The sequence below is a fragment of the Habropoda laboriosa genome, unplaced genomic scaffold, assembly GCF_001263275.1.
Source record: "Habropoda laboriosa isolate 0110345459 unplaced genomic scaffold, ASM126327v1 scaffold9, whole genome shotgun sequence".
NCBI lineage: Eukaryota > Metazoa > Arthropoda > Insecta > Hymenoptera > Apidae > Habropoda > Habropoda laboriosa.
In genome coordinates, this window is record NW_017100191.1 from 1542491 (window position 1) to 1569488 (window position 26998).

The 26998-nt window shown below is 40.2% G+C and overlaps 2 protein-coding genes across 2 annotated transcripts in view; both read right to left on the bottom strand.

Annotated features, from left to right (window-relative positions):
• Nucleotides 1-6481: 6481 nt before the first annotated feature.
• On the bottom strand, nucleotides 6482-8004 carry LOC108580243 (adult-specific cuticular protein ACP-22-like). Its single transcript, XM_017943953.1, has 4 exons — nucleotides 7990-8004; nucleotides 7251-7317; nucleotides 6902-7138; nucleotides 6482-6642 (listed from the first exon to the last, which is right to left on the bottom strand). The coding sequence occupies exons 1-4, from the start codon at nucleotides 8002-8004 to the stop codon at nucleotides 6482-6484; spliced, it is 480 nt and encodes a 159-aa protein (XP_017799442.1).
• A 3524-nt stretch (nucleotides 8005-11528) lies between these two features.
• Nucleotides 11529-26998, bottom strand: part of LOC108570081 (D-beta-hydroxybutyrate dehydrogenase, mitochondrial) — a 17239-nt gene continuing 1769 nt past the window's right edge. Inside the window, exons 2-6 of the mRNA XM_017931870.1 lie at nucleotides 15521-15749; nucleotides 14452-14692; nucleotides 13162-13314; nucleotides 12797-13004; nucleotides 11529-11685 (exon numbers count right to left, since the gene is read on the bottom strand). Coding sequence (XP_017787359.1) covers nucleotides 11529-11685; nucleotides 12797-13004; nucleotides 13162-13314; nucleotides 14452-14692; nucleotides 15521-15727 — 966 coding nt within the window. The 5' untranslated portion in view covers nucleotides 15728-15749. The remainder of the gene's footprint in view (nucleotides 11686-12796; nucleotides 13005-13161; nucleotides 13315-14451; nucleotides 14693-15520; nucleotides 15750-26998) is intronic.

Below are 26998 nucleotides of genomic sequence, written 5' to 3' on the forward strand. Positions count from 1 at the left end.
CGCGCAGTGTGTGACTGCGTTGTATTTTTTTCTTTTTCGCAGCGTTCACCTGCGTTCGCGAATCGCGGGAGCTTTTTACGAGAAACAATTTTTTTAAAGAATTCCTCAAATGCTTCGAACTTTCGTAGCGTTCGTTTTGCTTTTTTTCTCTTTTTCCAAGTGGTCCTTTGTGTCAAGGCTTAATCAGGTTCGAAATTTCAAAGCGAGACGGAAAGTTTATTCATTCGAGCTTTTTTACCTATTCATCCGTCGAGATTAAAAAGTTTCGTTTCAAAACCTCAGACCCACACACAGTCGTCTGTAAAATGACATCGTCATTAATAACTGTGAGATGAGGCTAGGAAATCTAACTGAAGTGACTCGTCAAAAAGTCACGCTGGAACAATCTCTGCAGTACGAGAAAGATGGTCTTCTAATGGTTTCCCCTTTGACTAGGAAATCGCGGTTTAACCCTTATTCGTACAGTCTATTTACGTATGTAACGTAGATATACAATCGGAGACTGTTGGAATATATGAGTGTCAACGCACGATTTTGGTAAAAGTTTGGTATAGTTTGCCTTTAGGATAAATTTTCTCTTTGAAACCTTGTTTGTTAGGCTATATTCAGGATTAAATTAATTACATAAGACTCATAGAGACTGATGGACCCTTACTGTTTATTTATGTAATTTGAAAAAATTTTTAACGCGTTTTACTATCCTATGTATTATACACTGTTATATTATTTATTATACACTGTTTATTTATCTACCTGTAATCATATTATAATCGTTTTAATTCAATTGATACAGTAAAAGAATTTATAAATGGAATTTTGGATTTCTCAAATACTGTTCGAAATATTAAAAAAAAAACTAAGGCGTGTGTCCATTGGACTCACCTTGACCTGATAAGGGCTGAAAAAGGTGATGATAAATTCAATTGTATTACATAAATATCTATATTGTTATGTAAATAGCAAGCTTTACAGCACGGTGAAGATATTTTTGACGATGTTGTTGACATAGAAGAAGATTATGCAACAGAGACAGAAATAGATAAAGAAAGCTCAGATTCTGAGGAAAGTTTAAACAGCATTCCTTTACCGATATTATGTCACGCTCATGTAATACTGTTACGCGGCACATACCTACACTACCCCAAGGGGAAAGAGACCTCCATAAACCGGGTCAGGATTTCTAAATTTTACATCGTTCAAATATTTCTCCAAATCCTGACCCGTCGGTAGAGACAATAACTTTATGAAGCCATTGATTCTCCATCGCATTCCTTATAAGTCCCTGTTTTTTCACCGATGACCGAGGTTTAGAATTTTACTTTGTTTCTTTCATGTATTGTTCACCTCAGAGTGCTTCATAAGTTTATTACCTGTACCGTTCCGGGTTTCGAGGCAAGCGGATTTTCGCGACGGTCACCCAGGGAGCACGTGTTCTACCTGAGAGTGACGGTTTGCTTGGGGGTGGCTATTTTGTTTCTCCTTCCGCATTTTTTCTAACCGATAGGTTAGATCAGTTAAAATATCAACCACCACCCTCGCTACTTCCGACTAATGACATTCACCAATCCGCATGTCTCAAACCCTAAGACACGCCTTATCCGAGGTAAGGTGAAGGATTCTTGAAAGAAACTGAAGAAATGGCTCCCTCTTTCCCAAATTCGCGACACGAACACCAACAAAGGTGGCAGAGAACCAGTTTTTGCATAATTTTACGGAAACGTACGAAGCGAGTTCGTCGACATTCCGCGCGTCGGACAAAATTTAATTTAACAAAGCAAGTCAAAAGAGGGTAGAAAAACGACGAACAGAAGAGCACAGAATAGCGGCGGTCACAACAATAACTTAGGAAAACCCTGGCTTGCCTTCCGCAACCGCAACTATTCGTTGCTTGTTGCTTTTAATATTAACTCACCCCTTGCGCCATACAACTCTTCTCTTCGTAGAATCGTTCTTTATCACGACAGAAAGGCACGACTTTATTCTGACCCGTAATAAGTGGCTTCTTCCGAGCATGTCATTTTTTCTTTTCTGCTATTCTTCTGCTCTGTTTTGTTTGCTCCTTTTTGTATGTTTGTACTTTAGTTTCACTTCTTTCAAATGGTCTCATTGGATGGTAGTTGAGTACGATACATGAGAAAATTTAATTTTTACAACAGCTGAACACTGAAATGATGTATCTGTTACGCGGCACATACCTGCACTACCCCAAGGGGAAAGAGCCCTCCATAAACCGGGTCAGGATTTCTAAATTTTACATCGTTCAAATATTTCTCCAAATCCTGACCCGTCGGTAGAGACAATAACTTTATGAAGCCATTGATTCTCCATCGCATTCCTTATAAGTCCCTGTTTTTTCACCGATGACCGAGGTTTAGAATTTTTACTTTGTTTCTTTCATGTATTGTTCACCTCAGAGTGCTTCATAAGTTTATTACCTGTACCGTTCCGGGTTTCGAGGCAAGCGGATTTTCGCGACGGTCACCCAGGGAGCACGTGTTCTACCTGAGAGTGACGGTTTGCTTGGGGGTGGCTATTTTGTTTCTCCTTCCGCATTTTTTCTAACCTATCAGTCAAAATATCAACCACCACCCTCGCTACTTCCGACTAATGACATTCACCAATCCGCATGTCTCAAACCCTAAGACACGCCTTATCCGAGGTAAGGTGAAGGACAACCAACGAACCTCGAATCAGTAACAACACAAACTTGGCTCACTACACAAGAACACTTGCATTAATAAAGACTCCTAGTTTTAAGATAGTTTAGATTTCACTAATGTTTGCAAATAATAATTGAGTGTTACAAAATCCAACCCATTCTCAGTTAATTATCCCTTACCTGCATAAGAGTTCGTAAGGGAATCCCGCTGGTTCAACACGTCGCGAACCGCGTGAACAAATACTTCGAAGTGGTCGAACGTGAAATGAAAACGTTACATCGCACCGCCGAGGAGCGGCAAGGGCAATCCGACAATATTCCGTATAATTTTCAATATTGTACCAGTTTAACAAATCGTTGCAATATTGAACAATAATTAAATGCACCGAGTTTTATCCTTTCGTACCCGTTTTTTTGTGAACATACGATATTGGGTCAACGTGGCCAAAATTTACATATTTGTGTAACTTTACAAACTCCTTACAACGGCGTTCAACGTGGTTTTGTTTCTCACGAAGAGCCACCTCTTGGACGAAACTTTCGAAAAAAAAAAAGAAAGAAAAAGTGGAAATAACGTTCGCAAAATACTGCTCGTTCAATTAATTAAAGAATAATATTTCGTTCGGTTATGACGAAAACAATCGCAAATGCTTCTGTTTTGACAGCGTTACTCGTGATCACCTGTGTGCAGTGTAAATATTTCAATAAACGACCGCGGGGCCCGTGAAAACGAACGCTCCAGCCAGGAATTCATTTTCAGCCTATCAACCTACTCCCTGCACACGCTCACGCACAAATGACGCATATCCGTTCCGCGTACGAGTGCGCGTTGCAACGCGCAGCGTCGGATCGATACAGTCGTTACTGAAGTAAACGGATGGATTACGAGTCAGGTGCGTGAAACAACCTTTCCTCGTCAGAGGGATACAGGTACACGTGTACGTATGTATGTCGAGGAAGCGCGAAAGGAGCTTGCATCGCGTCGCCTGCAGCCCTTATCGGTGATCCTCTCTTGCGAGTTTCTCCGCCTCCTCCTGAATGTATCCATCTTTTCACGAATTTGGAATTAAGCGTGCCAATTCGATTAAATAAACACTACATACTAGAGGAAAAGATATTTCTTATTTTGGTACAATTTTACAGGGTGGCCAGTGAAAGACTGAAGGGTTTGAAAAAGTCATAATTTGTTCATTTTCAATCTGTTTTATTTTCCTTATTTGTTGAAATGGCTACGTATGATGTCCAGCAACGAGTAAAACTCATTGAGTTTTTCTGTTCCAGTGAAAGATCAATTATTCAAACGCAGAGAAAATACCGAAAAAAAAAATGCTGAATTTGTTTAGCCTCAGAACACTTCTCTCGAACAATTCGAGAACTTGAGGAGAACATTCGAGCCGAAATCCGACGTTTAGGACCTGAAACCTTGCGTACGGTCATGGAAAATGCTGTGGAAAGAGCCTGTATGTGTGAGAAGGGAAGTGGTGGTCATTTGAGGGATGTTATTTTTCACAGATATTACTGAAAAAAATTCATTAATTATATTTCCAAATAAAATAATAAAAAATTTTAAAAACATGTGTTTGTAAAAGTTATTTTTGTTTTATATCATTCAGTCTTTCAGTGGCCACCCTGTAGAATTGCACTTATTTTTTAACCCTTTTCAATTTTCTTTTCAATAACTCCCTATTATTTTAAGAATTTTATTTAAAATGCACTTCAAAAGACATTTGGTTGATAGGATTTCCTTTACTAATTGCATTGAAAATAGCATTAAGGGTGATATAATGTGTACCTATTGCTCATCCAGGTAAAAAAAATATTGCAAAATATAATACACATTTAAACTGGCAATTTAAAAATTACTTCGTTCATACCTGTGAATAAAACTGATGTCGAGTCACACTTGACGAAGGAATCCAAAGGGTTAATAACAGAGGAAAAAGAATTTGTGACTTGATTTTCGGTCAAATTGTTCCAATTTCCTTACAATAGGAATTTTTCCCTTCAGATATTATACAGCGATAAATTATGAACGATAATAAACCATACTTTATGCGTTAATATTATACTTAATAATACAATGAGTTAAACGTTCAAGAATGTATTAACACGTTCATTACCGGATGATTCGATTTTACTGCCGAGTTTATTATTATTAACCCTTTGCGCTCGAAGGCCTTTTTTCCACAAGCAAATAGCAAATCGGAGCTTGTTTGCTGAAAGAAAATTAACGAAATTTTGTCAAACTAACATAGAAATAAACTATACATATATTAACGAATTTAACTATTTTACTTCAATATATGATGTATTTTTGTTATGCAAGACCTTGTAATACTTCGTTAGAACCATTTCACTAACTTATGGTGAACAATTTCTAGAGGTCCATAGACTTGCTGTCCTGGAAAATATCATCTTTAACCCCTTAACCTATGATTTCTTTTTCGACTATGCATCTAAGCGTCAGCCATTTTCTGTTTTAGTACTGTATCAGGTAACCTGTCACAGACTAATTACATTTAGCAATCCTCGGTCCTACAAATTTAAACGACAATTAGGATTATTATTAATTTTTCTTGCTAATACAACTATTTCTGTCACATCTTCGCCAGAATCGCTGTCACGAGTCTGACACGTTGTCATAAGTTAAGGGGTTAACGGTGTCTCCGTTCATTATTTACCAAGTGGTAAACAGTAATGTCGCTTTTTAGTCGCCTCCCGACTCGAAAGTGTTAATACTTCAATTGTCTCAGTTTCTAAACTTCTCAGTCAAACTTGCGTTGAAACGTGTTAAAAAGAACGTTCACCTTGGAATCTTTTCCTATCGTTACCGTAAATCATTGGAACGGAGGAATGCTCGCGGTTCTTTCCAGTTTAGTGCATTCAGCTGGTAGAACGGACTTACAATTAATTCAAGTCGAAATGATTTCACAGACGATGCGCAAAGGATAGGTATGACGGGGCGAGTTCTGCATGCTAATTATTTTAACGAGCTTCGAGTGGCATCTGATCGTCGCGAGAATCGCCGATGCGCGAACAGGTACGAGCTGTTCGCGAAACTAGCGCTTGCCGTTGCAGCAACTGGAGGATCGCGTGTATCGTATATTTTCGGAGGCAGAATAACGTAGCTCTCGGTTAAGTTCCCCGTGAAATTTTATCCTCGCTACCTGCCCCGCGAACCTTTCGCTTCTAATTACGTCCGGATGGGTAACAGCTTCGAGGAAAACTTGGGCAAGTTTGGCTAATTAATTAAAGAAGTTGCTGCTTTCTCTATTTGTCTTGCGAAAAATTTTCGTTCCCCGAGAAATATTCGTAGGCGATGCATATTTTGTTTTAATTGCTCCGATGTCCTACGGTGAGAGAAAGGAAACGGCTCGTGCATCTTTATTGTCCCAGTTCTCAAAGCGAGCCTTCAGCCAACCAGGAAGTTGGTGTCTGCCGCTTTAACGACGTCTACTCAATATCATCCGTTGCGCAAACTTACCGGAAATTCTCCAAGCGTATGCGCAATACAATTACTGCCGGATGGAAATTGGTAGGAGAAATTGGCAAAGGGGGGTGGGTCCAGTAACGAAGCGAACCAGCGATCTCTTTACGGCACTTTCGACCTTGATTCTTGCTTCTTGTAACCTAACTAACATAGTTACAGGCCACTTTGAACAACCGAGATTTAATGCTTCTTGCCAATTAACTCACAACACGTTTAACATCTGACACAGTCGTTTAATATATCTCGTGCTTGATATTCGATAACACTCGGTGACAACATGAATATATAATAATAACATCAACGATAACAATAATTAGACAATATCGATACATTTATCTGTGCTTATGTCCGCCGTAAGTGCCGCCAGAGTGATCATTTCCACCGGAATTATGAACCTCCGCGAAGAAACCGCCGTGTGGATCGGAATGGTACTTGACGGTTCTCACGTTGCCACCAGGTTCGTGAATATGGTACTCTCCCTCGAGTTCTTTCCCTGAAATTCACAACAGTCTCTTCTAAGTACACTCCCGATACCGAGAAACGTTTCGACACTTAAGATTGTTCGGGGAAAAAACTAAATCGTACAACTATCGTGCCAGAAGCTCCTCGACGGACAAACCTGCCGCTATAGTTCTAATTAAGAGCAAGGCTGGCCGTCCAATTAGTTCGAGATTCTAATTAAGAACACGAAATCGAGTCTCGGTAGACTTTCTTGCCGGTACTCGATCAATGTTCCCCGATTCAATGCGTACCGTCTCTATGCTCCTTCTGTCCGTGATAGTCTTTCGTGTGTTTGTCGTCCACGCCGTAAGCGAACTTGTACTTTGGATGAGCTTTGTAATCATGGTAATGGTGGCCGTGTTTGTCCTTCCAGGTGATTTCTTCGTGGTGTCCTTCTACCGGCCCGGAAAAGTGATGGAAGGAATGAGCGTGTCCGTGGCCACCACCTCCGTGTCCAGCTCTGTCTAAACTACCAGTGTCTTCGTCATCTGTAAATTAATTGTTAATATCGTACTGGTATCAATTGATTATTGATATCGTATAATAAATAATATCTGTGCTATTTCGTACGATTAAAATTAGTTTCACCAGTTATCGTACCGTCGTGATACAGTTTTGGATAGGCGCTGGTCGCTGCGATACAGACGAAGGCGAAAATGATTAATTTCTGAAAGAAGAAAGAAAAAAAGAAACAGCTAGCCTTTGATACAGGGAGTGTAACTGAAGGGAGGAAAGGCGTGGCTAAAATATGGCGAGGATTAAATGGTAAAAATCGAAAGGCACGTTGGAAATTCATTTTAATCAGGCGAGGTCGCTTGCAGAAAATCGCGAAAGGGGGGCCATTATTCCTTGCACGGGCGATAAGCGAAACAGACTCGCCAGTCGCATAAAGATCTCCAGAACAAGCCGTGGTCTTATTTTACGGTCACGACTTTGTAATACTTCGCCGTGGATCCCGTGATCCCAGTTTCACCAAAAAGGTGGCCCCGCTCTTTAACCAATAACACCGGTGGCCGACTTGAAATTGGAACGATCGATGGCATTAAACTCGGGCGGGGAAGCGTTCGGCGAAACGTCCGAGTTCTACGCGATGTAATCCTTGCTTAATTGTTTGTCGCCGAATCTCTGTCGATCGAGCCGGTCCTCGATAGTCGAGAACGATTTCTTTCGCGATAATCGTCGACCGTCGTTTCTTCGTGTAGCAAAATCGTACGCCTGGTCGTTAATTTCCGACAAATTCGTATTATAAGGGTAAAAGTAAAGACGGAGACGAGTGAAAACTCGAGGAGCGCGTAGATAAGGATAACGAAACGAAAGAAAATTTTGATATACACCGCACCTGCATCAGCGCCATGTTTTCACGTTCGAAGGACCGCCGATGGACTATGTTTACCGTGTCGCGAAAATTCTCTTTTATAGGAGCGTTTCGAGAGCGAAAGAAAGGACTCGTTAAAGCATTAATTTGTTTGTCACCGATTGTTGTCCCGGTGATTCCGATAGAGTGAGAGGTATGGCTCGCCGGCACTGTTCATTCGACCGATGATTTCTTCAAAGACAGACGGTTACAGCTCCAGTTTACGCCATAGCCAGACACCGGTTGGCATCGATATCGTGTGCACCGTGATGCAAAAGATTGACAAAAATCAATTGCAACACAGATTCTCCGGCTTCCTGTTACAAAATCTCGCGTTCAGAAATTCAATCTGTACACCGTGATCGAACCGAATCGAATCAGTTAGATAACGCATGCAAATTCTTCTCGTTGTAACAAGGGAAGAGGGTGTACGTGTGTGTGGAGATATTTACGCGAGCAAACAGGGAATTTTAATTTGAACTCGCGCCTAGCAATTATCCGAACACTCTCTGCTTTACACGCGAGTGAAGCACCGTGGGGCACCGCGATGCTTTAGTAGTTTTAATCATGCCCGGAAATCTGCGATAATTCTGAAATTATAGGGCTACAATTATTCCCACATTGCCTCCACTCAATTCCATTAAAGAAACCCCCTGTCCATCCCCCTTCGCCTCGCCCCCATCATATATTCGATCGGCAACGTAAATTGGACTGTCGAGATTAATGAGCAATAAATTGCGCGTTTTCGACGATAGAGCGAACGTGTGTCAATATGTCGGCTGAATGGCCGCATCCCAGCGTGGCAATACAGTTTATTGTTGAATTTATTGCATTTCCGCGTGCCGCTCGCTCGCATGATACATTCATTCCTGGGTGAATTGTAATCTATCGATTCGTCGGAAAGTCAAACACCCCTTCTTCCCCCTCCACTCTCTGTCTCTCTTTGATTCAATGATTATTATGAACGGGGAGGTGAACCTTGTTAACGAGTAATGTAATCCTTTCTGACGAATCGTCCCGGCGGATTGTTAACGAATCGCGTCGAGTTTGCATCGAGGTGGGGTAGACCACCCTGAGACGTCTGAAGATTTTTACAGGTATTGTTAAACGAGAAGTTTGAACTTTTTGTGCGAGGATGGAAACGTAACTTTCAGCTGGCAAGGATTGGGACGTCCCAAATAACACATTCTTTTTGATTTATAAATGAGCTACAATATAGCTTACGATTGTTCAAAAATTGAAATTGTCGTAGAAGTGACAGTTTGAAGAGGAAGAACGAATATTTACCAAGAAACGAGTCAACTTTAAACATTTCTAAAAAATTAAATAACTAGTACCTACAGTCTGTTCCACAAGAGCGTGGACGCGATATCTTTGTGAAAATTAATTCTTTCTGTAAAAACTTTTATATACATCGAAACTACGTCTAATAAACTAATACGCACTTAATTAACAGTGTGTCCAATCTCCACCATTAGCGATCATTGCTTGACAACGTCTGGGTATACTTTCGACCAATTTCTTGGTATATGAGAGTGGTAGAGACCTCCATGTTTCTCGAATGGATGTTTAACACGTCTTTGGACAATTGGATTTTCATAAACAGACCAGGCACATCTGATACTTCAAGCCGAAAAAGATGCTTCATCGCTGAATACACCACTCCAATCGCGATCAACTTTTTCGTGTGCCCACGCCAGCCGACTTTCGTCGTGCTTCCTTGAAAGCAACGGTTTTGATAATGTACTGCTCCGTTAAACATTATTTTCTGTCAAGCGACGTTTTAATGTCAAAATCCCTATAATTATGCCCTTTTTACCAAGCTTGCCCTTTACGCAAGCAAAATGTTGGATTCCTTGAAAATAGCCGGAAGATCACTTTATCTTCCCTTTTCGTGGTACCGCGCTTTGAATCTCGATCAGGGAGGTCATCGACACATTCAGTTTCTTTATATCGTTGTATCTACTTATTAACGAATTCACGAGATTAATGCATATATTTTGCTGCATTTTTAACGCACATTTTTGGTTCTTTCGAGTGATAACACAAGAAGACTGCCCCGAAACGTTTAGCGTACACGGTACTCATCTCGAAAAGGTCCGTATTTCTCAGTAACAAAAACGATACTAAGAGATTTAAAGCTAATGCGTATTAGAGGGAACTTCATATTTTTATGCTAACACAATCTCTCCCTCATTTGACCTCAAGTTTCGAAAATATCGCGTCCACGCTTTTGTGGAACAGACTGTATATCAAAGAAATCGTACGTTACACTGTAGGTAATATAGTTTTATCTATAAATTAATAAGAATGTCTTATTGCCGACGATGGCGGACGGCGATCGATACTCCAGCGGAAGAAATTTCACAATAACTCCTCCATTTTGTGACATTTTTACTTTCTAAAAATTATAGAAGAAAACTGAAAGTTACGTTTGCATATTCCGAAAAAATTGTAGCTTTTCATTTAGTAATTACCTGTGAAAAAAATTCCCTAATTTCTCCTTTTTTTCTTAGACGTATCAGAATGGTGTAGCCCCTTAACGTAACGTTTCTTCAGGGTAATATAGGATTATGCAAAACTGGTCGTATATATATATGTATACGTGCGGAAGAGTGAAAAACGAAGCTTCGTTTTTCTAATTCGTTTCTTTCCTGTTCCCGTACGAAAGTATCGGATAAAGATTATGCACGGTCTGATGATTAATTAGAATAGGGTTTTGTGTGGCGATAATACCCAGCCGTGGAATATTTTAAGCGGTAGTTCGGTAATAGCTGAATGATTTACGCAACACGGCCAATTGACCAATCTTTCGTTTCGTTTCGTCGTCGGAAATTGCGTAATTATCAGTTTCAAAGGGATATCGCAAGTTCGCCTTTAAACGGACAAACTTGTCATATCGGACGACGTTAATCTGTGTTTGATTACAAATTGCGAGATCAAGTTTAACGGGGAATTCACCGTGATACGAAACGGATAACGATATTTATCGTTTACACGAATACTAAGCTGTATTGTTTGAATTACACGTGAGTTAGGGGCAAATTCACAATTCATTCAGATGTCTGCAAATTATCCGCGGAAACTAGCGATGGATCGTGCTATCGCAACTGAAACTAATATAGACAGTTTCTGATGATTGTTAACTATGTAACAGGGACTGTATAATTTGCTACATTGTCGGGGAAATTTCATCCATCTTACAATTAGCGGGTAGTTTGTAGACGACGAAAGCTTACCCTAACCGTCGGTTCGTTTGAAACCGGTGTTCGAAGGGAGAGAAGAAGAAAGAAAACGCTTCGATGTTAATTACAAGTCTTTCCTGTCATCGTATTAATTACAAAACTGTACACTTACATCGTGGAAACACAAGCCTCTCGAGCATCATCAATACGCCTAAGAAGTTTTATAAGATGTTACAAATATTTCTCGATATTAACAATCGTTAGTCTTACAAACGTACGTATTTCTGACCAACGTGTCACTTAACACAACGCTAATTATATTTTATGTGCAACAATGGTTCATCTGCAGAAGAATCTCGACTTGGCGGCCATGTCGTAAGAGACTCGTGGGCAGGGTGACGTGAGTGCCGGGACTAACGAGTTCTGAATAGCGTGAGTGGACAGAGGTGCGGTCCACGTACCCTCTGAAGATACTATTCCAGTCTCCACATCAGATCTGAGAACATTTTCGTTTTAAATCTGAAATTTTGCAGGCTAATCGAAAGATTCATGTTTCGTTCGAGTCAGCTTATGTATGTATGTATACTCTCGTTCATAAGTGTCGGGACACAATTTAGCGAATTCTAGTGAAATCTATAGAACTTTGTTGATGTATATCAAAATTCGCTGAAATTTACTGAAATCTGCTGGATGCAACTAAAATCTACTAAATTTTACCAAAATTTACTGAATTCTACCAAAATCTACTTGCTCGATATGAAGAAAGCCTCGTTGTCACTACAAGTTTAGTATAAAATTATTCGACACCCAAAAGATATGACAAAATTGTTAAGATCCTAAAAAAAAATTATTCATGCCAGAATCTGCAAGTATAACGAGTACATATGTATATTTTTATTAACACTTCAAGCGCCAAGCCTGTTTTGTCTTCCTTTCCGTTTATCCCGCGATATCCGATTCCACCGGTATGCTGAGGGCCAGAGATCTGTGCAAGGTTGCGATAAGACTGCATGTGTTTTAATAATACTCGTTAAAATTATTTTTTGGTAACAAGTAATATTTAGGTACGTTCTTTTATGATCTCTAAATTATTTAAAATTTATTAATAGAATATAATTTTTTAAATTGCATATCGTCAGTCAACAGTGACTGACGCGGCCCGAACGAAAAATACATTGTCAATCACCGGTGACTGACATGGCGCTTAACGTGTTAACCCTCGTACGACGAATGCAGGGTCATTTTGACTCAACAGCGATAAAGTCAGGCGGCTCAGATTAGAAAATACACATAGTTGAAAGTATATTGTACTTATACCCAGTTCTTTCTTGAAACCCGTGTAAAATAGAAATCTTGCTATGGGTTAAAATGATCCTGCATTCGTCTGTAAAACCATTCGCCTTCCGAGGGTTAATACGTGACACTAACTTTCGCGAAGAAATAACAATTTCAGTCGTACAATACTTTCTACAAGAATATAAAGGGCGTCCTAATATTTATGAACGGCAGTGTACGTCTAATACACTTGTTACAATTCTCTGGTAAGCACTCTCACGAACACATCTATCTTACGAAGAACGTCAGTGAAATAATGTTTTAGGCCTTACGTCTTGAGAACGGGTGAACTATAAAGAATAAGAGGATTCACGGGCGGTGGTTTAAGAAGAACGACGTCGACTCCGGAGGATTGTAGTTCACTCTTTAATGCCTCTGCAGCTCCTTCCACGGCCTTCCTCGAAGCACTGAACGCCACCAGTCCCGTTCCAGCTTTGGTACCGTAGCTCGTCGTCGAATCGCCCAAAAGAACGATGCGTCCTTCAAAGCAAAATCATTCTTCACTCTATACCGCTAGCTGCGTGATATTACTTCCTTTGAAATAGCCAATTTATGTTTCTTTTTTTTTTTTCAATGAACTTTGCAACAGGAGAGCTTTTTCTCTCTCTTTGTCGGAGATTTTCACACAGAAACAGACCTCTTTTAGGACGCAAAAGAGGAATGAACATTCTGGCGGTTCTAAGCGGCGCGACCAAATTGTGTCGCAACATAGATTCCCACGCAGAACTCGGTTGTCTCTCTATAACACCGGGCAGAGCCAAGCCTCCGGTGTGCACGACTGCCCAGAGACCTGTAATTAAGTAAAGTTCAAACTTCGGTGTACTTTAAGCGGCCGCTTTTCGGATGACACGGCGAAGATAGAAGCGCGTGGGGTCGCTCGCGACGTTTAACGAATCGGCGCAGGAAGAAACTTTGGGAAATGTTCCACGCAAAGGAGCTTCTCGTAACGCGAATTATTAAATCTGTTCTACCGCGAATTTTATTACAACAAACGAAAGGAAAGGCACGAGAGAAGAAGCATTCGTTTATTTTCTCTATCGTGCACCTGGAAGCAATTTATAAAAGTAACTCGATAGTTGGTGTAGCAAGGAGGAGATAGCAATGCAAATCGATAAAGGTAAATTCATTTCATCCGGCGATCAGTTATTAGTGGCCTCTCCCGCAGAATTGTTCGTTTAGACCGAGCAATTTTCACGGAAGCTATTTTACGTCCAGGAACCTTTGCCGCTACCGCAAGTCTGGAACCTCTATTCGGTTCTCTGTTTTCTCTTAATCGCGATCTCTTGCTCTCCGGTATACACAGGCGAACAACTCGCAGGAATCATCGCAAAAACAATTACTGATCTCTCGCGTACGTTATCGTTCTCATTCGTTTGGACGATCCATCGCCTGTCGACGAAGCTTTGCTAGATCCTTGTAATTAACTTTTGGAAATAATCTAACAGCGGCTTTATTGTATCAATTCGTTCGCGTGTATATTACAAGCTGAGAAATTTCTCTTTCTCGTGAAAAATTTCTCTAGAAATCGTTCTTTTTTTTTTTACGCGTAGAGATACCTTATACACCTATTCAAGCGTAACTTCATCTCCCGGAGCTTCATCTCCGGCTATTGATTGTCGAGAGCGCGAGAAGTTTCAGAAACGAAACTTAATTAACGTTCTCCCCCGGGGATAACAGGATTTTTCTTTAATTAAGTAACTCGAGAAATATTCGTTAAATGGCCTCGAATTTTTCAAGGGACGTAATCCGAAGTTTAAGCTCTCTTCTCCAGCTCCGCGTAGTCGGAGGAATTCGGTTTGTTCCGTGGACGAATTTTGCAAATGGAGAACGCGAGAAGTAACAAGAGATAGAGCGGATAAGGGGCAGCAGAGAAGCGCGTTCAATCTTCGCCGTGTTCGGCGTGTGCATTAAATCGACAATTGCTTGCCGTCTTCGCCAGCCGGAAGTTTCGCCCTAACTGCGTCCAAACAAGCGCGTAAACTGTCCTCCCTAGTTGAGTCCAGCTCCAATGGCACGATTTTGCCGCGAGCACGTACTTCCGGCTCCTGCGGGTTCCCGTGACTCGTATCCGTTGGATCCTCCTCCTCCCTTTCTTTCTGCTGCTCTATCGCCCTCAAGATTTTCACCGTCGGAGAGTTCCCGGAGGGATCCAACAGTCCCACGAACACCTGTTCAATAATCAATTAAACTGAGTACAGCGGTCCCTTTAATCATTCCACATCTGCAGAAAAGAAAAGATGAAAAGTATAGTGTTATGTTACAATCGGGCACACGGTCATTCTACGTGTAAAAATAAACGGAAAATAAAGAATACAATTTTTTCATAGAAAGCTTAGTTTTCGAGAGAATTGAATTTAAATATTCTTGCAAACTGCTGCTTCTGCTCACACTTTTATGTTGATTAACAACGGTAATGTCACGTAATGTAAATCTTCTGCAGCTCGAAGAAAGAATTATACAGGCTTTCGAACAACGTATTATCAGTACCTACTTGTCGTGACATTAGCACTATACGGTCCAGGCGGTTTATGCGAAAACTGATGCGTGTAGCCGGCACATTTCAAGGTTTTCGACTATGTTGCATCGCTTTACGAAAATGGTTACAACTTTTAAAATATCAAAAATTTTTTGATCAAACTTGAAGCATGTTTATATGTTCAGTCTAGTCGATAAGAAATACCACCTTTAACACATATTTATAGGCCGCAGGCATTTAATGCACAGTGTGTACAACCCTATTTATACGACTAGTACAAACACGAAGCCTGGAGATAGTCAAGTGCGCGCCTGCTCAGATATTCAAACTGTATCTTTCGAAAACGAGGTTTCAAATTAAAACAAACGTTACTCTTTACTTTCGATTTACTTTTGCACGTAGAATCATCTCCTGTCCGGTTGTGCCATGTGTTCGTTCCGCCACACCCTGTACACACGTGGTGACGATAGGATTACTAGAGGAAAGGAAACTATTTGATGGTAACTGGGAGGATCATTACCTTGTAACCAACTTCGTAGAGTGCAAGGGCGATCTGCAAGCCTACGCAGGTATCGCAGCTAGTTACGAGAACGTGTCGTTTGTTGCGGGTCTCGTACTCGTCGCTGGCATTTCTCGATTGCCGCATTAGATAGGCCAACAGGGCGGCGACTATCGAACAGAGAGCCAATATTTGTAGCGCCAAAATGGCCCCGGTCTCAGCGTCCATCCTGCCGGGGGCAATATTCAATCTGCAAGGCAGAAGTTACATCTCAATTGTGTTACAATTCAAGCTAGGGTCGTGAACGGGCCCTTTCCACTTCCGCAATGCGCCGGAATAGTTTCTCATCGCCGTTATGCCACGAGGAAATTTCATACCGTAGTACCGCACACCGATGCTGCATTTATAGCCTCAATTTCTCCGGTTTGCGTCACACGAAAGATACTGTTAACTATCCCTCTGGATACGTGATTCAAGGACAAATACACTGGTGAAAATTACATTGCATATGGCATGTACCACGGTAGTTGCAAGGAAGATTAATCCTCGGCTTATTGGAACGCCGAGAGACACGAACAGTTTGATTAGTTAACTGTGTGTCTTTGAGCAGTTCAATTCAAGGAGTATAATTAAGAAATGAATTCTATTTATGTCGTTATTACGCCTGTGAAAGGTTGGCCTCGAGGGCCTGAAAATGATACCTAACTTTGGCGTTCCTTGAAGAACGTACAAGTATCTTTTCGTTTAATCTCTTTGCAAAATGGCGACGCTACAGCCGCATCGTCGAACCTCTATTCAGGATGGACAATTTCATAGACTTTCATAGAAAGAGTTTCATAGAAATGGTGAAAATACGAAGAAAAAATCACACTTTTTCTCTAAAATTTTAGTATAAAAATATTAATAGTAGAGAAACTTTTCAATTGTAGGGTGAGTCCGGGATGGAGAGAGGTTTGGGCGAGAGACGAGACAGTTTATTTCTAACAAATAACTAATAGTTTATTCTTCACGGACACGAGTCCTATTCTCAGCCACGCTCCTTCAATGTACTTTTCTCACTCCAAGTTCGTTTTACACACACACTATTTTTCCTCACGCTATTCGTTTTTAAACCTTCCCTTGACGAGGGCGTTTCTTTTTTCCGCCAATTAGGGCTGTTTTCGGACGTACCCCTACGACGTTCCCCTTCTATCGCGATTTTGGCGGAAAAACCGTTTCGCCCGGGAACGTCGCTTTCCGTCCTTTACTTCTGGTGACCAGATTCATGGCACGTCTTACCTACTGTCACATCGGCACCATAAACCTGGCCACCGTCCCGATCGGCGCGGCTGACGACCACGTGGGCCGCCCCAAACCCTAAATTTTGCCTACACAATGTATTCTTTAGATTGTATAACAGGAAGTATTTTGCGAAAATTTCGAATGCATCGGATGAGAATTTAGAAATTATGGGCAACATCGGTTTCGAAAATGTCATTCTGTGAAAAACGCGTTTAAAGTTTCGATTACCGATCAACGGCAAAATGACGCGCCTCGTTAGATCGTCTCTAATGGCACAAAACCGTCGAAATTTTACGTTAAACCTATTTCGATCATATTTTCGAAAGTGCGAAGTATCGATTTCAGCAAAGAAAATTCCATTTTTTCCCCTTAAATGTATTCACGCGATGCTCAAATATAGGTGGCACTGCAATCAAAGGGGTAGAAATTCGATATAGCGCGTACAATGACAAGGAAATGTCTTTAGCGATTTATAATACTCGAAGAATTCTACGCATTTCTCTATCTCTCCGCGTTCCCGTGGTATGATGAGCCTAGCAATTCCAATTCCATTGCTCAATGCCCTTCTACGTTGAAAACTATATGTATAGGTGGTTGATACACACCGATGCTATTCGTATCAGTGTTTTCGATAACGGCACGCAACCCGTATAAATCCACCGCGAAGCGTAATTCCGCGCACGAATGCCGTTGACAGCCGATCAATCAATAATGATGCTATAAGGCATAGTATATTTAATCGACGACGAAATTGCCGCGAAATACATAGTTGGGAATGTGCACAGATACAACAAATCAAGGATTTTCATGCGTATTGTCAGATGAAGAATTACGAATATTCTCGATGTGTTCATCGATTACCGACACCTCTCTCGCGCCGATATTTCATACCTGTGCACAGGGTGGACCAAAAGTCGGGTACTATTTTAAGAAAAATCGTTGGATTTCTTTTCTCTTTTGTAGATCATTAAGATGAGTAGAGAGCAGCACGTAGCTGTAGTTATTGCTACGCAATGAAATTAGAAATAAATTTGAAGGGAAATCGAAGAAAGCAGGACCAGTAGATAAGACGATACGTAAATTAGTGAAGAAATTTAAACGAACGAGTTCGGTACCTACACGATGAAATAAAAAAAAAAAATTGACGAATAACGTAAATGCTGTGAGTCAAATCGTTAATGGAAATTCATGCATGTCACTTTGTGCAACAGCACACAGGCGCAATCTCCCAAAGACATCGGTGCGTTGAATTTTGAAAGTTAATTCGCCAGATAATTATTGCTACACGCTCCTCTGTGTTCATCTTAAGGGTCTGCAAAGAAAAATATGAATTGAACCATTTTCGTTAAAATAGTACCTGACTTTTGGTCCACCCTGTATATGCCATTAATCTGTTTGTTTTCAAAGGATTACATATCTCAATAACGTTTATAGCAACAACGTTGTGAAATATAAATGAATGAAATAGCTCCTCTTTGAAATAAGCTCAGCCAATCCGTCAGTATGCGAACAGTATAATTTTCGTTCGCGATTTGGCTATTTTCAAAAAAAAAGAAAAAAAAAAAACGGGCCAAACGACTTGACCGAATATTTTTTCCACCCTTTTCAAGAAGTTCGTACTCGTGCTCCACTCTGTAATTGAACCCTTTGAAGGTAGCGGACGCGTGAGCCGCGGGATAGCGATATTTTTAGAAAATTAAATCGGAAAGCCTTCGGATAAAACTTTTTTCCATTACATCGCGAAATTTCTGCAAAGTTTTACCTCTTCGGAATGCAAACTTTCGCTTCCGTTAAAAGCCCTTTTCAAACGCGCAGGCACGATATCTTTCTAATGAAATTTCCCCTTGAAACAGGTATTCCGCGATTGCCAATCGTGCAAATCGGTCAGATAAACAAAACACAACGATTAGAGACTCCTTTCTAATTCAGAACTGCTTAATTAAGACGATTACTCTTTTTCTTTTCTTAATGAATTCTAGACAATTGAGAGATAAGTTCTCCCTAGAATTATTCATCGTCGAAAGAAGCTGAGCATTTCTAACTGGAAATTTAACGGCGTTTTCTCGAACGAGATCTAGGATAGAGCGACTGTTGCAAACAATGCGATAAATTGCAACGATTCAATAGCTCGTAACATTGGCGGAGGCATCGCGGCGAAACGCATCGGAGATTCCGTTTTTCCCGCGAAAAGTGAAGGGCGTTGGAAAGGTTTTTGCTCGACCAAGTGACTCGCCTTTCTAAAGTGTATCTGGGCTCGCCGAGGCGTGGCTTCGAGCCGCTCCTGTTTCTCCGTAACCAGACGTCGATCGTCGTCATTGTCACGAATTTTGCATGAATTCGCGAAATCGTGCACGGTTCACTGCCGCTCGTGCCTTTTACAGCCGCCGATCAAATTTTTATGATCTTTTCGAAATTATTCATCGCTTATTCGAGACGAAACGAAACCTTTTCTTTGTGCAAAAAGTATCGTTACGTTTTCTATTCATTTCAAAACGCACCGTGGTGCGTATTAGGTCATCCCATAAGTTCGTGTTGAATTTTGTAATTTAGATCGATATTTCAGACGAATCTTTAAATTTGATTAAGAAAAAAAAAAAATGTAAGCCCCTTCTTATTCCACAATTTTTTTTTTTTTTCTTCGTAAAATTTTCATTAAAATATTTTTCGCTTTCGGCACGAACTTATGGGATGACCTAATACTTAACCAGATAATTCACCGTGACCTTCAAGTTACCCACAGTTTAAGAAGAAATTAACCCTTTCGTTGCTGCTAACGCATACAGTTTGGAGCACTTCCGCTTTAATTTCATCCTTTGCACATTTCAACTCAATTTAACGAACCAAATTTTAAAACGACACAGCCAGAACGGCAGATTCTTCTGTCTGCCATACACGTTACGTATAGTCGGGGCCACGATATAGCGAGGTCGTAAAATCGGTTAGGCGTCAAAGTAAACATGTTTTAGCTGCCGGGACCCCGAAATTGACAGAAATACGAGCAGATAAGTACTTGAAACCATGGTCAGGACCGTACAAAGAATTCTTCTATCCAGCGAAAGTCAAACTGATTCTAATATATTTACTGAAAATTGAGTTCAGCTAGGACAATTTAGGGCTTTTTTCTTCTGGGAAAAGCCGCTTTTGGAAGTACGGTTACAAGTAAAGGTCTTATTGAGGTCTTTAACATCTTCATTTACCTGCTCGTGTTATATACAGATAGAAAATGCAAAAGGATTGTGTAGCTTTAATATTAACATATTTTCCATTTGTAAATGAAATACCATTTTCTACTTGAAGTACCAAATCATATGCTACCATTCGTTTATTGTTGGAACCCTCAAACAGACTGCAACACACGGCCTTGAGTGCCGCAACATCAATCGGTGCCGATTCTTCAGAGTTTAATTTACGACCTCGCTATATCGTGGCCCCAACTATACTAAAATTCGCCGCAGCGGAAGGGTTAGCCATACGCTACTGCGAAAAATATCGTCAAAGAATTTTAATGCATCTTAACAAATTGTTCAAACGATGCCAACGAAGTAAGAAGGTTGAAACGTTTCAAACCCACGGATTTATCCGTAAGATTCGCTGCAATATTGATCTGCTATGTTAGAAAATTAATTAGTTAATTAAAAGGAAAGAGGATGTTCAACGTAACTGCAGATTTTTAACAAATTTTACAGTCAATATTGAATTTATGAAAAGTTATATTCCTCTATTTACTTTATCAATTCGGTTTATTAGGAAATTTAATTCAGTGAAGCGTTCTCTACGTGTAGTTCAAATTATTACCATTACATTTACTTATTATTTACTCTGAGCAGATTGAGTAAATACTTCTTCGTTCAATTAAGAAAGAAAAATAAAGAATCTTTTCATTAATATATAACAAGGATTTTAAAACTTCTGCAAATTATTAAAAATTTTAAAAAGACAGTAGATGTATCTATATTTCGTCATGCCACTCTTCGCATCTATAATTGCTTGAATACGCCTCGGCATACTTTCAATATGTTTTCTACAGTTTTCTTTTATTCCTGCGTCACGATGCCATACCGATACAAGTTTCTCAATCGGTTGTTGTTTATTAGTTGTCACTTCTGATGCAATTCAACCTTACAATAATTTCCACTGGTTTTCTATTTCAATTCCTATACGATTACGTCTTTTCATGCGGATTTCCTTAGTGTTAGGTGTCGGAAAAAAACGAAGTTTTGAAAGTATCGAGCAGGTTTTGATTATAACGATAGCGATAAATGTTCCGAGTAAATTAGTCGAATAGTTTTCGAGAAAACCTCGAAACAGTGTTGGAAACCTCGTTTAAACATTTTCGAAGATCTGCGTCAAGCATGATCTTGAGTCATTCAAAACATCACAGCTCTTCTCCAAGTTACAAGAAATGCAAAATTGCAAAAAAAGTCCCTTAACCCTTTCACTGCTATTGGCGCCTATAGGCTCTTTGCTGTTGGTAATTTTTGGTACACTTTCGCCTTAATTCAATCCTTAAACTTTGCTTAAAATTCAACCCTTCGAGTACTCTCGCTTTAATTTAATAATAGAAATTTAAAAATGATAAATTTTGAATTTTTGAAAATTTTCAAACGCCAAAGCGAAAGACTTTGCCGAGAATCTGCCATAGCGAAAGGGTTAAGTCACATGTGGGCAACTCGCGGCCCGCGACTTCTTTTATTAGTATCGCATTTAATTTTATAATTTTATTTAACATACTAGCCTTTTTTATCTAATATTTAGCTAAAGTTGTATCAAACACACAATCACATACAACGTTACATTGGAGATGTGGGCGACGGGAGAATAAACGTACGCGTGCTCGCGCTTGAAATCTTTTATTGAGAAAGCGAGACGAAATGTCTGGTGTCGCTCGTGCGACTTTCGGCGGTTGACTCCCTGGCTGCCCTCGGAACGGATCTCAAGTGTCTCTCCGCTTTCCGAGGACAGCCATCCTTATCGGCCCGCCGCGACATCGACAGCGACGAAAGACACGTTCGTTGCATGCGTCTCGCAGTCTGGATTGTGTTTACAAATACACGCGAAAACCGATTTATTTTGGCCCTTGACTCGGAGAGAGAATGATAATTTGGCCCTGGAACCAGGAAAGCTTGCCCATGCCTGCCTTAAATAGCAATTTAACAGCAAATAAATTTTTTTTCGGCGGCGGAGTGGTGGCCTGGACTTTGTCACCCAGGAAGAGAAAACGCGCGGGTACCTGAGGGTGCCATAAACTAAGCCCTTTCCCCGGAAAGTCGAACGAGGGGGCTCGAACGGTTTTTCGGAGCAACGCGGGATACGAAGCGGAGAGGACACTCTGGAAATAGCCGTCGAACATGACGGACACCGAAGCATTTAGCAGTCCCTTATCACTATACTTTAATACATTGTTGGTTAATATCCTATCCTGCGTTAAATTTACTTAAGTTGTGCTAACATATCTATCGATATTTTCAAAGTGGGCAAATCTTTTCCGCCGGACCCCATAGTTCATGAAAATCTCGAGTTTCCTCCCCTTGACAGGCGGCGCGGACAAAATCAGGGGGTGAATCGAGGAAAATACAACAGTTGGAAGCGTATCGCCGAAAACGAGAGCGAGTCGATACTCGAGTGGTTCTATTTCCAACGATCAGGTCCGATTTCAAACGGAATACGAGATTTCCAGCGACCGATACAAATTGTCCGAGGAAAGTCCGCGGAGTTTACGCGTGACAAATTACGTTTCTGTCATCTGAGAGCGCACGCGAATATACCGTGCGACCGAAATTAATACGTTTCGACGCCGATTTTCACGCGTGTGTGCTCCTCGTACTACCTCCCCTCGTTGACAATGAAAATTTTAAATACGCGTTCAAATATTCGGATACCCGTTTACCGTGAAATTTTACGCCACGTGCACCTACCGATTGAAATATATTAACACTTTAAGCGCTTTAAGGCGCGATATGTGGACTAGTGGCTCAATATTTATATCGTTAAAAATGGTCGCTGTGCCTGTAACAAGCACTACGTCAAATTTTCGAATAGAAATTTTCTGCCTTGCAAGAGTTATTTTATTTCAATTTGCAAAAGTGCATGTTTCTACGAAACTCGTAAATATTGCGGCGCTTTAAGTCAAGTTTCGAACAAAATAGCCAGCGCTTCAAGCGTTAATTCTCACGTGTTTCGACGAATTCGCGAAACATCCGTCTGGCGGGAAACACCGAAGAAACTTTTCCTTCGTTCGAAGCAAAGGTGTTTCAACTTTTGAAAGCGCGTGTGTGCACGTGTAATCGCGCACATCCACGATTGTACGAAGAGGTGAGCTTGTGTACGGGTCTCGCGTTGCGTGCCAAATCATCGCGGTAAACTTTCTCTGGAATGCAGGTACGGAAAGAAACCGAGCTGAAAGACAGGTGCCACGAAATTATGAAAACTTATCTGTGATCTGGAGAAGAGCGCAGCTGCGAACAGAATCCTAGTGAAACCGGCGCCTGTTAGTTTCGTTTCACGCAGAATAGCTTTATTTTCCATTAATTATCTGCGATCTTTTGGCTTTGGTGAATTCTTTCAAATAATTTTACTTTCGTTTCGTCTGCTGTTCTGCGGTTAAACGCCGCCATGAATACGCATAACGTTCTTCTCTTGAAACTACATAAAATTAGCACCGAAATTATCATCGATTTAAGAGAGAAAACGAGTATTAATACGCGCACACATATCTGTATAAAAAATGGTAGGGATCGATGGAAATGCACCGCAAATATTCTGGTCCCCGAACGGTAAATAAAATTCAAGGTTCGTCAAATAAATTATCCCGGCGATATTTTCCTCGTGGTATATATTTCAATGCGGTATGACAAACACAAGTATCATTAATATTGATAGTACATCCCTGCCTGGTACCGTTCGAGCGAAACGTAAAGTAAAAGGCGAGCTGCGCTGACATTTATTTGCAAACTGGTTCTGTTCGGTAAATCCCTAAAATACTTTCCCTGTCGTGAGAAACTGTAAAACTGTGTAAAAAGCTTATCGTTCGCTTGTTCGAGGTCTTCGCGTAACGATCGTATGAAGATCATCGATAGAGAGGGACAACACGTGACGATTATTAATCGAGGAGAGAGAGAGTTGCGCTATTTTTCATAGTCATTTCTCCATAATTTATCTGCGTTTCCATGCTTTGTTATACGCTAATGTTAAGAGAAATAGAACAGAATAGAATGATGATGATGATAAGTCCAGTTAGATTTAGGAGCACAAAGGACTAAAGTGGGACAGCTACCTAGCTGGCTCCTTTATCAGGTAACGAGCACAATCGCGATGCCATGTTAATGAGCAGGTATGTCATCTCTATTAATCGGCATTGGTACGCCGTCACGAGGCGTGCGCCAGTTGGAATGCTACAAGTTACACGGATTACGCGATACGCGGGGCCTGTGCGGGCGTTCTCTAGACAACAGGGTATGTACAGTGTCGTTCGTAAGTATTAGGAAAGCTGTTATGTTATACGATTTCAATGAAATTTCTCTAAACTTATCATATGAGCCGTTCATTTTGATAGTGGCGTAAGTCGATTTTTAAAAAAAATCGAGATTACGCATGAATTGCACGTAAAACATGTTGTTGAACATTTTAAAAACATGAAATTATCACCTCTGTACAAAACTTCTATACCCATAATCTCAGCTGAATATAAAGATACGAGTGATTTATTGCCTTATGTTCCACCTGTGCACCACGATTATTTCAAAAACCTTTCTCGCGGTGTCAATGAAGATCTTTTAAATTAAGAAATTAAAAACCGTGAATATTTTTTTCAATTTTTAATGTACAATGTTGTTTAACGTTATATGCAATTTTGCTTCGCATAACACGAATGAAGGATTAACAAGGTTTTTTGGAGAAACCTTGAATTCTAAGCTATTAAATATGATTTAAGTCACATTATTGAAAATTTGATAATTTTGATGGTGGTGTAGGACCATTTCGGGTCACAAAGTACCGATTTTTCTTGGAGCAATTCCGATATATTTTACATACCTCAAAAGTTTCATTATTTGTCACCACAGAAAACATAAAGCGAGACTGCTAGTGATCGTTAATATTTTTCAGTCGATTGAAACGCGAACCCTTAAATATCTCAATATTTAGGAAAATCGACTTACATCACTACCAAAATAAACGACTTACATGTATATTGGTAAAAATCTACAGGGTGTTTACGCTATTAACTTCTAGCGAGTTTTTCTCGTAAGTGGTAGATTTGGGAGAAAAAGTAGAAGAGGACAAAGTTTCATTATTTTTCATGTGCAATACGATTTCTCAAATTTGCAATGATTTTCGCGTATATCACGAATTTTTTTTAAATTGATAGCTATAATTGATTTTTATGTTATACAAAAACGGTTAGGTTCAACGATCTGCAACAAACTCATTTTCAAATTGAATTTCGTGACAATGTTCGGTGTGGCATAATCAATAACACGCTATTAGGATCTTACTTTTACGGCTGCACCTTAAATGGAAATAGAAATTTCCAAGTTTTATATAAGATTCCAGACTGAATATTTTCATTTTCAGGACGTTAATAATTTTCGAATGTTTGCAATTCGTGTGCGATAAGTGTTCTAATACTTGTGAACGAGAGTGTATATGCTTCCTTTCGCGTGGCAAGTATGCACGGACGAGACACGTTTCGCGGTCACATTATCGAATTGCGGGAGTTTATTCGCTCGTGCTAATTTCAATGGGAACGTGGAAATATCGATTAGCGGGCTGGCGTCTCCTACGCTCGGCTCCTTCCGATCTAGAATCTTGCCCAACAATCCCGTGGCCTCCGCGCTCGCGCCCGCGCGATGGAACATTAATATATACGTATATACATAGCGTTGCATGACCGATGGAAATGTGTCAGAAATAATTGGAATGGTAACACGTGGACAGTTTGAATACTATAATTGAGTACAATCGATCACTGTGAGCTTTCGTATCGAGTTGGATCATTCCCTTTAATTTTAGTCTGCAGAAGGTTCCTTCCTAATTTTCTGAAATTTTACTTACGACGAGGATCATTCCCTTAATTTTGGTATGTAAAAAGTTTTTTTCTAATTTTCTGAAATTTTATTTACAAGGTGGATCATTCCCTTAATTTTGGTATCTAAAAGGTTTGTTGCTAAGTTTCTGAAATTTTGCTTACGACGAGGATCATTCCCTTAATTTTGGTATGTAAAAAGTTTTTTTTCTAATTTTCTGAAATTTTATTTACAAGGTGGATCATTCCCTTTAATTTTAGTCTGCAGAAGGTTCCTTCCTAATTTTCTGAAATTTTACTTACGACGAGGATCATTCCTTTAATTTTGGTATGTAAAAAGTTTTTTTCTAATTTTCTGAAATTTTACTTACGACGAGGATCATTCCTTTAATTTTGGTATGTAAAAAGTTTTTTTCTAATTTTCTGAAATTTTACTTACGACGAGGATCATTCCTTTAATTTTGGTATGTAAAAAGTTTTTTTCTAATTTTCTGAAATTTTATTTACAAGGTGGATCATTCCCTTAATTTTGGTATGTAAAAGGTTTGTTGCTAAGTTTCTGAAATTTTACTAACGAGTTAGATCGCTCCCTTAATTCTAGCGAATAAAGTAAATATGCGAAAAATAAAGTAAAAATGATAAAGAAACTAAAATTGAATTAAAATGAACTAACCAATTTTCCCGAATTTTTCGAAATTTCATTTACACCGCGCACTGCTCATAACGCGCCGAAGAATTAGATTGTGGTGCCTTTATTTCGCAATGGTGCAACGTAACGCAACATTGTCCCGTCCTCGAAGCGTGAAACATTCGAATTAATGTGCACAGGCGTCGAAGTTCCCGCTATTTTTATGTAGGCAGTGGTATCCCGGTAAGGAATTAACCGAATCCATGCTGAAATCGTTCGAGGAAACGAGGAAGGCCGGCTCGCCGCGGCGCCTGGTTTAACGGAGCTTCCTGGCCAACGATGCGGCTGTTTTCGCCGTGATCGCAAGAATTATTGGCAAAGGACTGGTATTTGCTTGCAGTACGAAGAGTACATCCTCGTATGAGCAACCAACAGTTGCGTAGATACACCTAACATGCCGGGCAAACGTGCAACGGTACTCCATGTTGACCGCGAGTGACCGTGTAGAAAAGATAAACACCGGTGGACACAGGTCGATTGTTATTTGCGTAACAATTATCGTGACGTT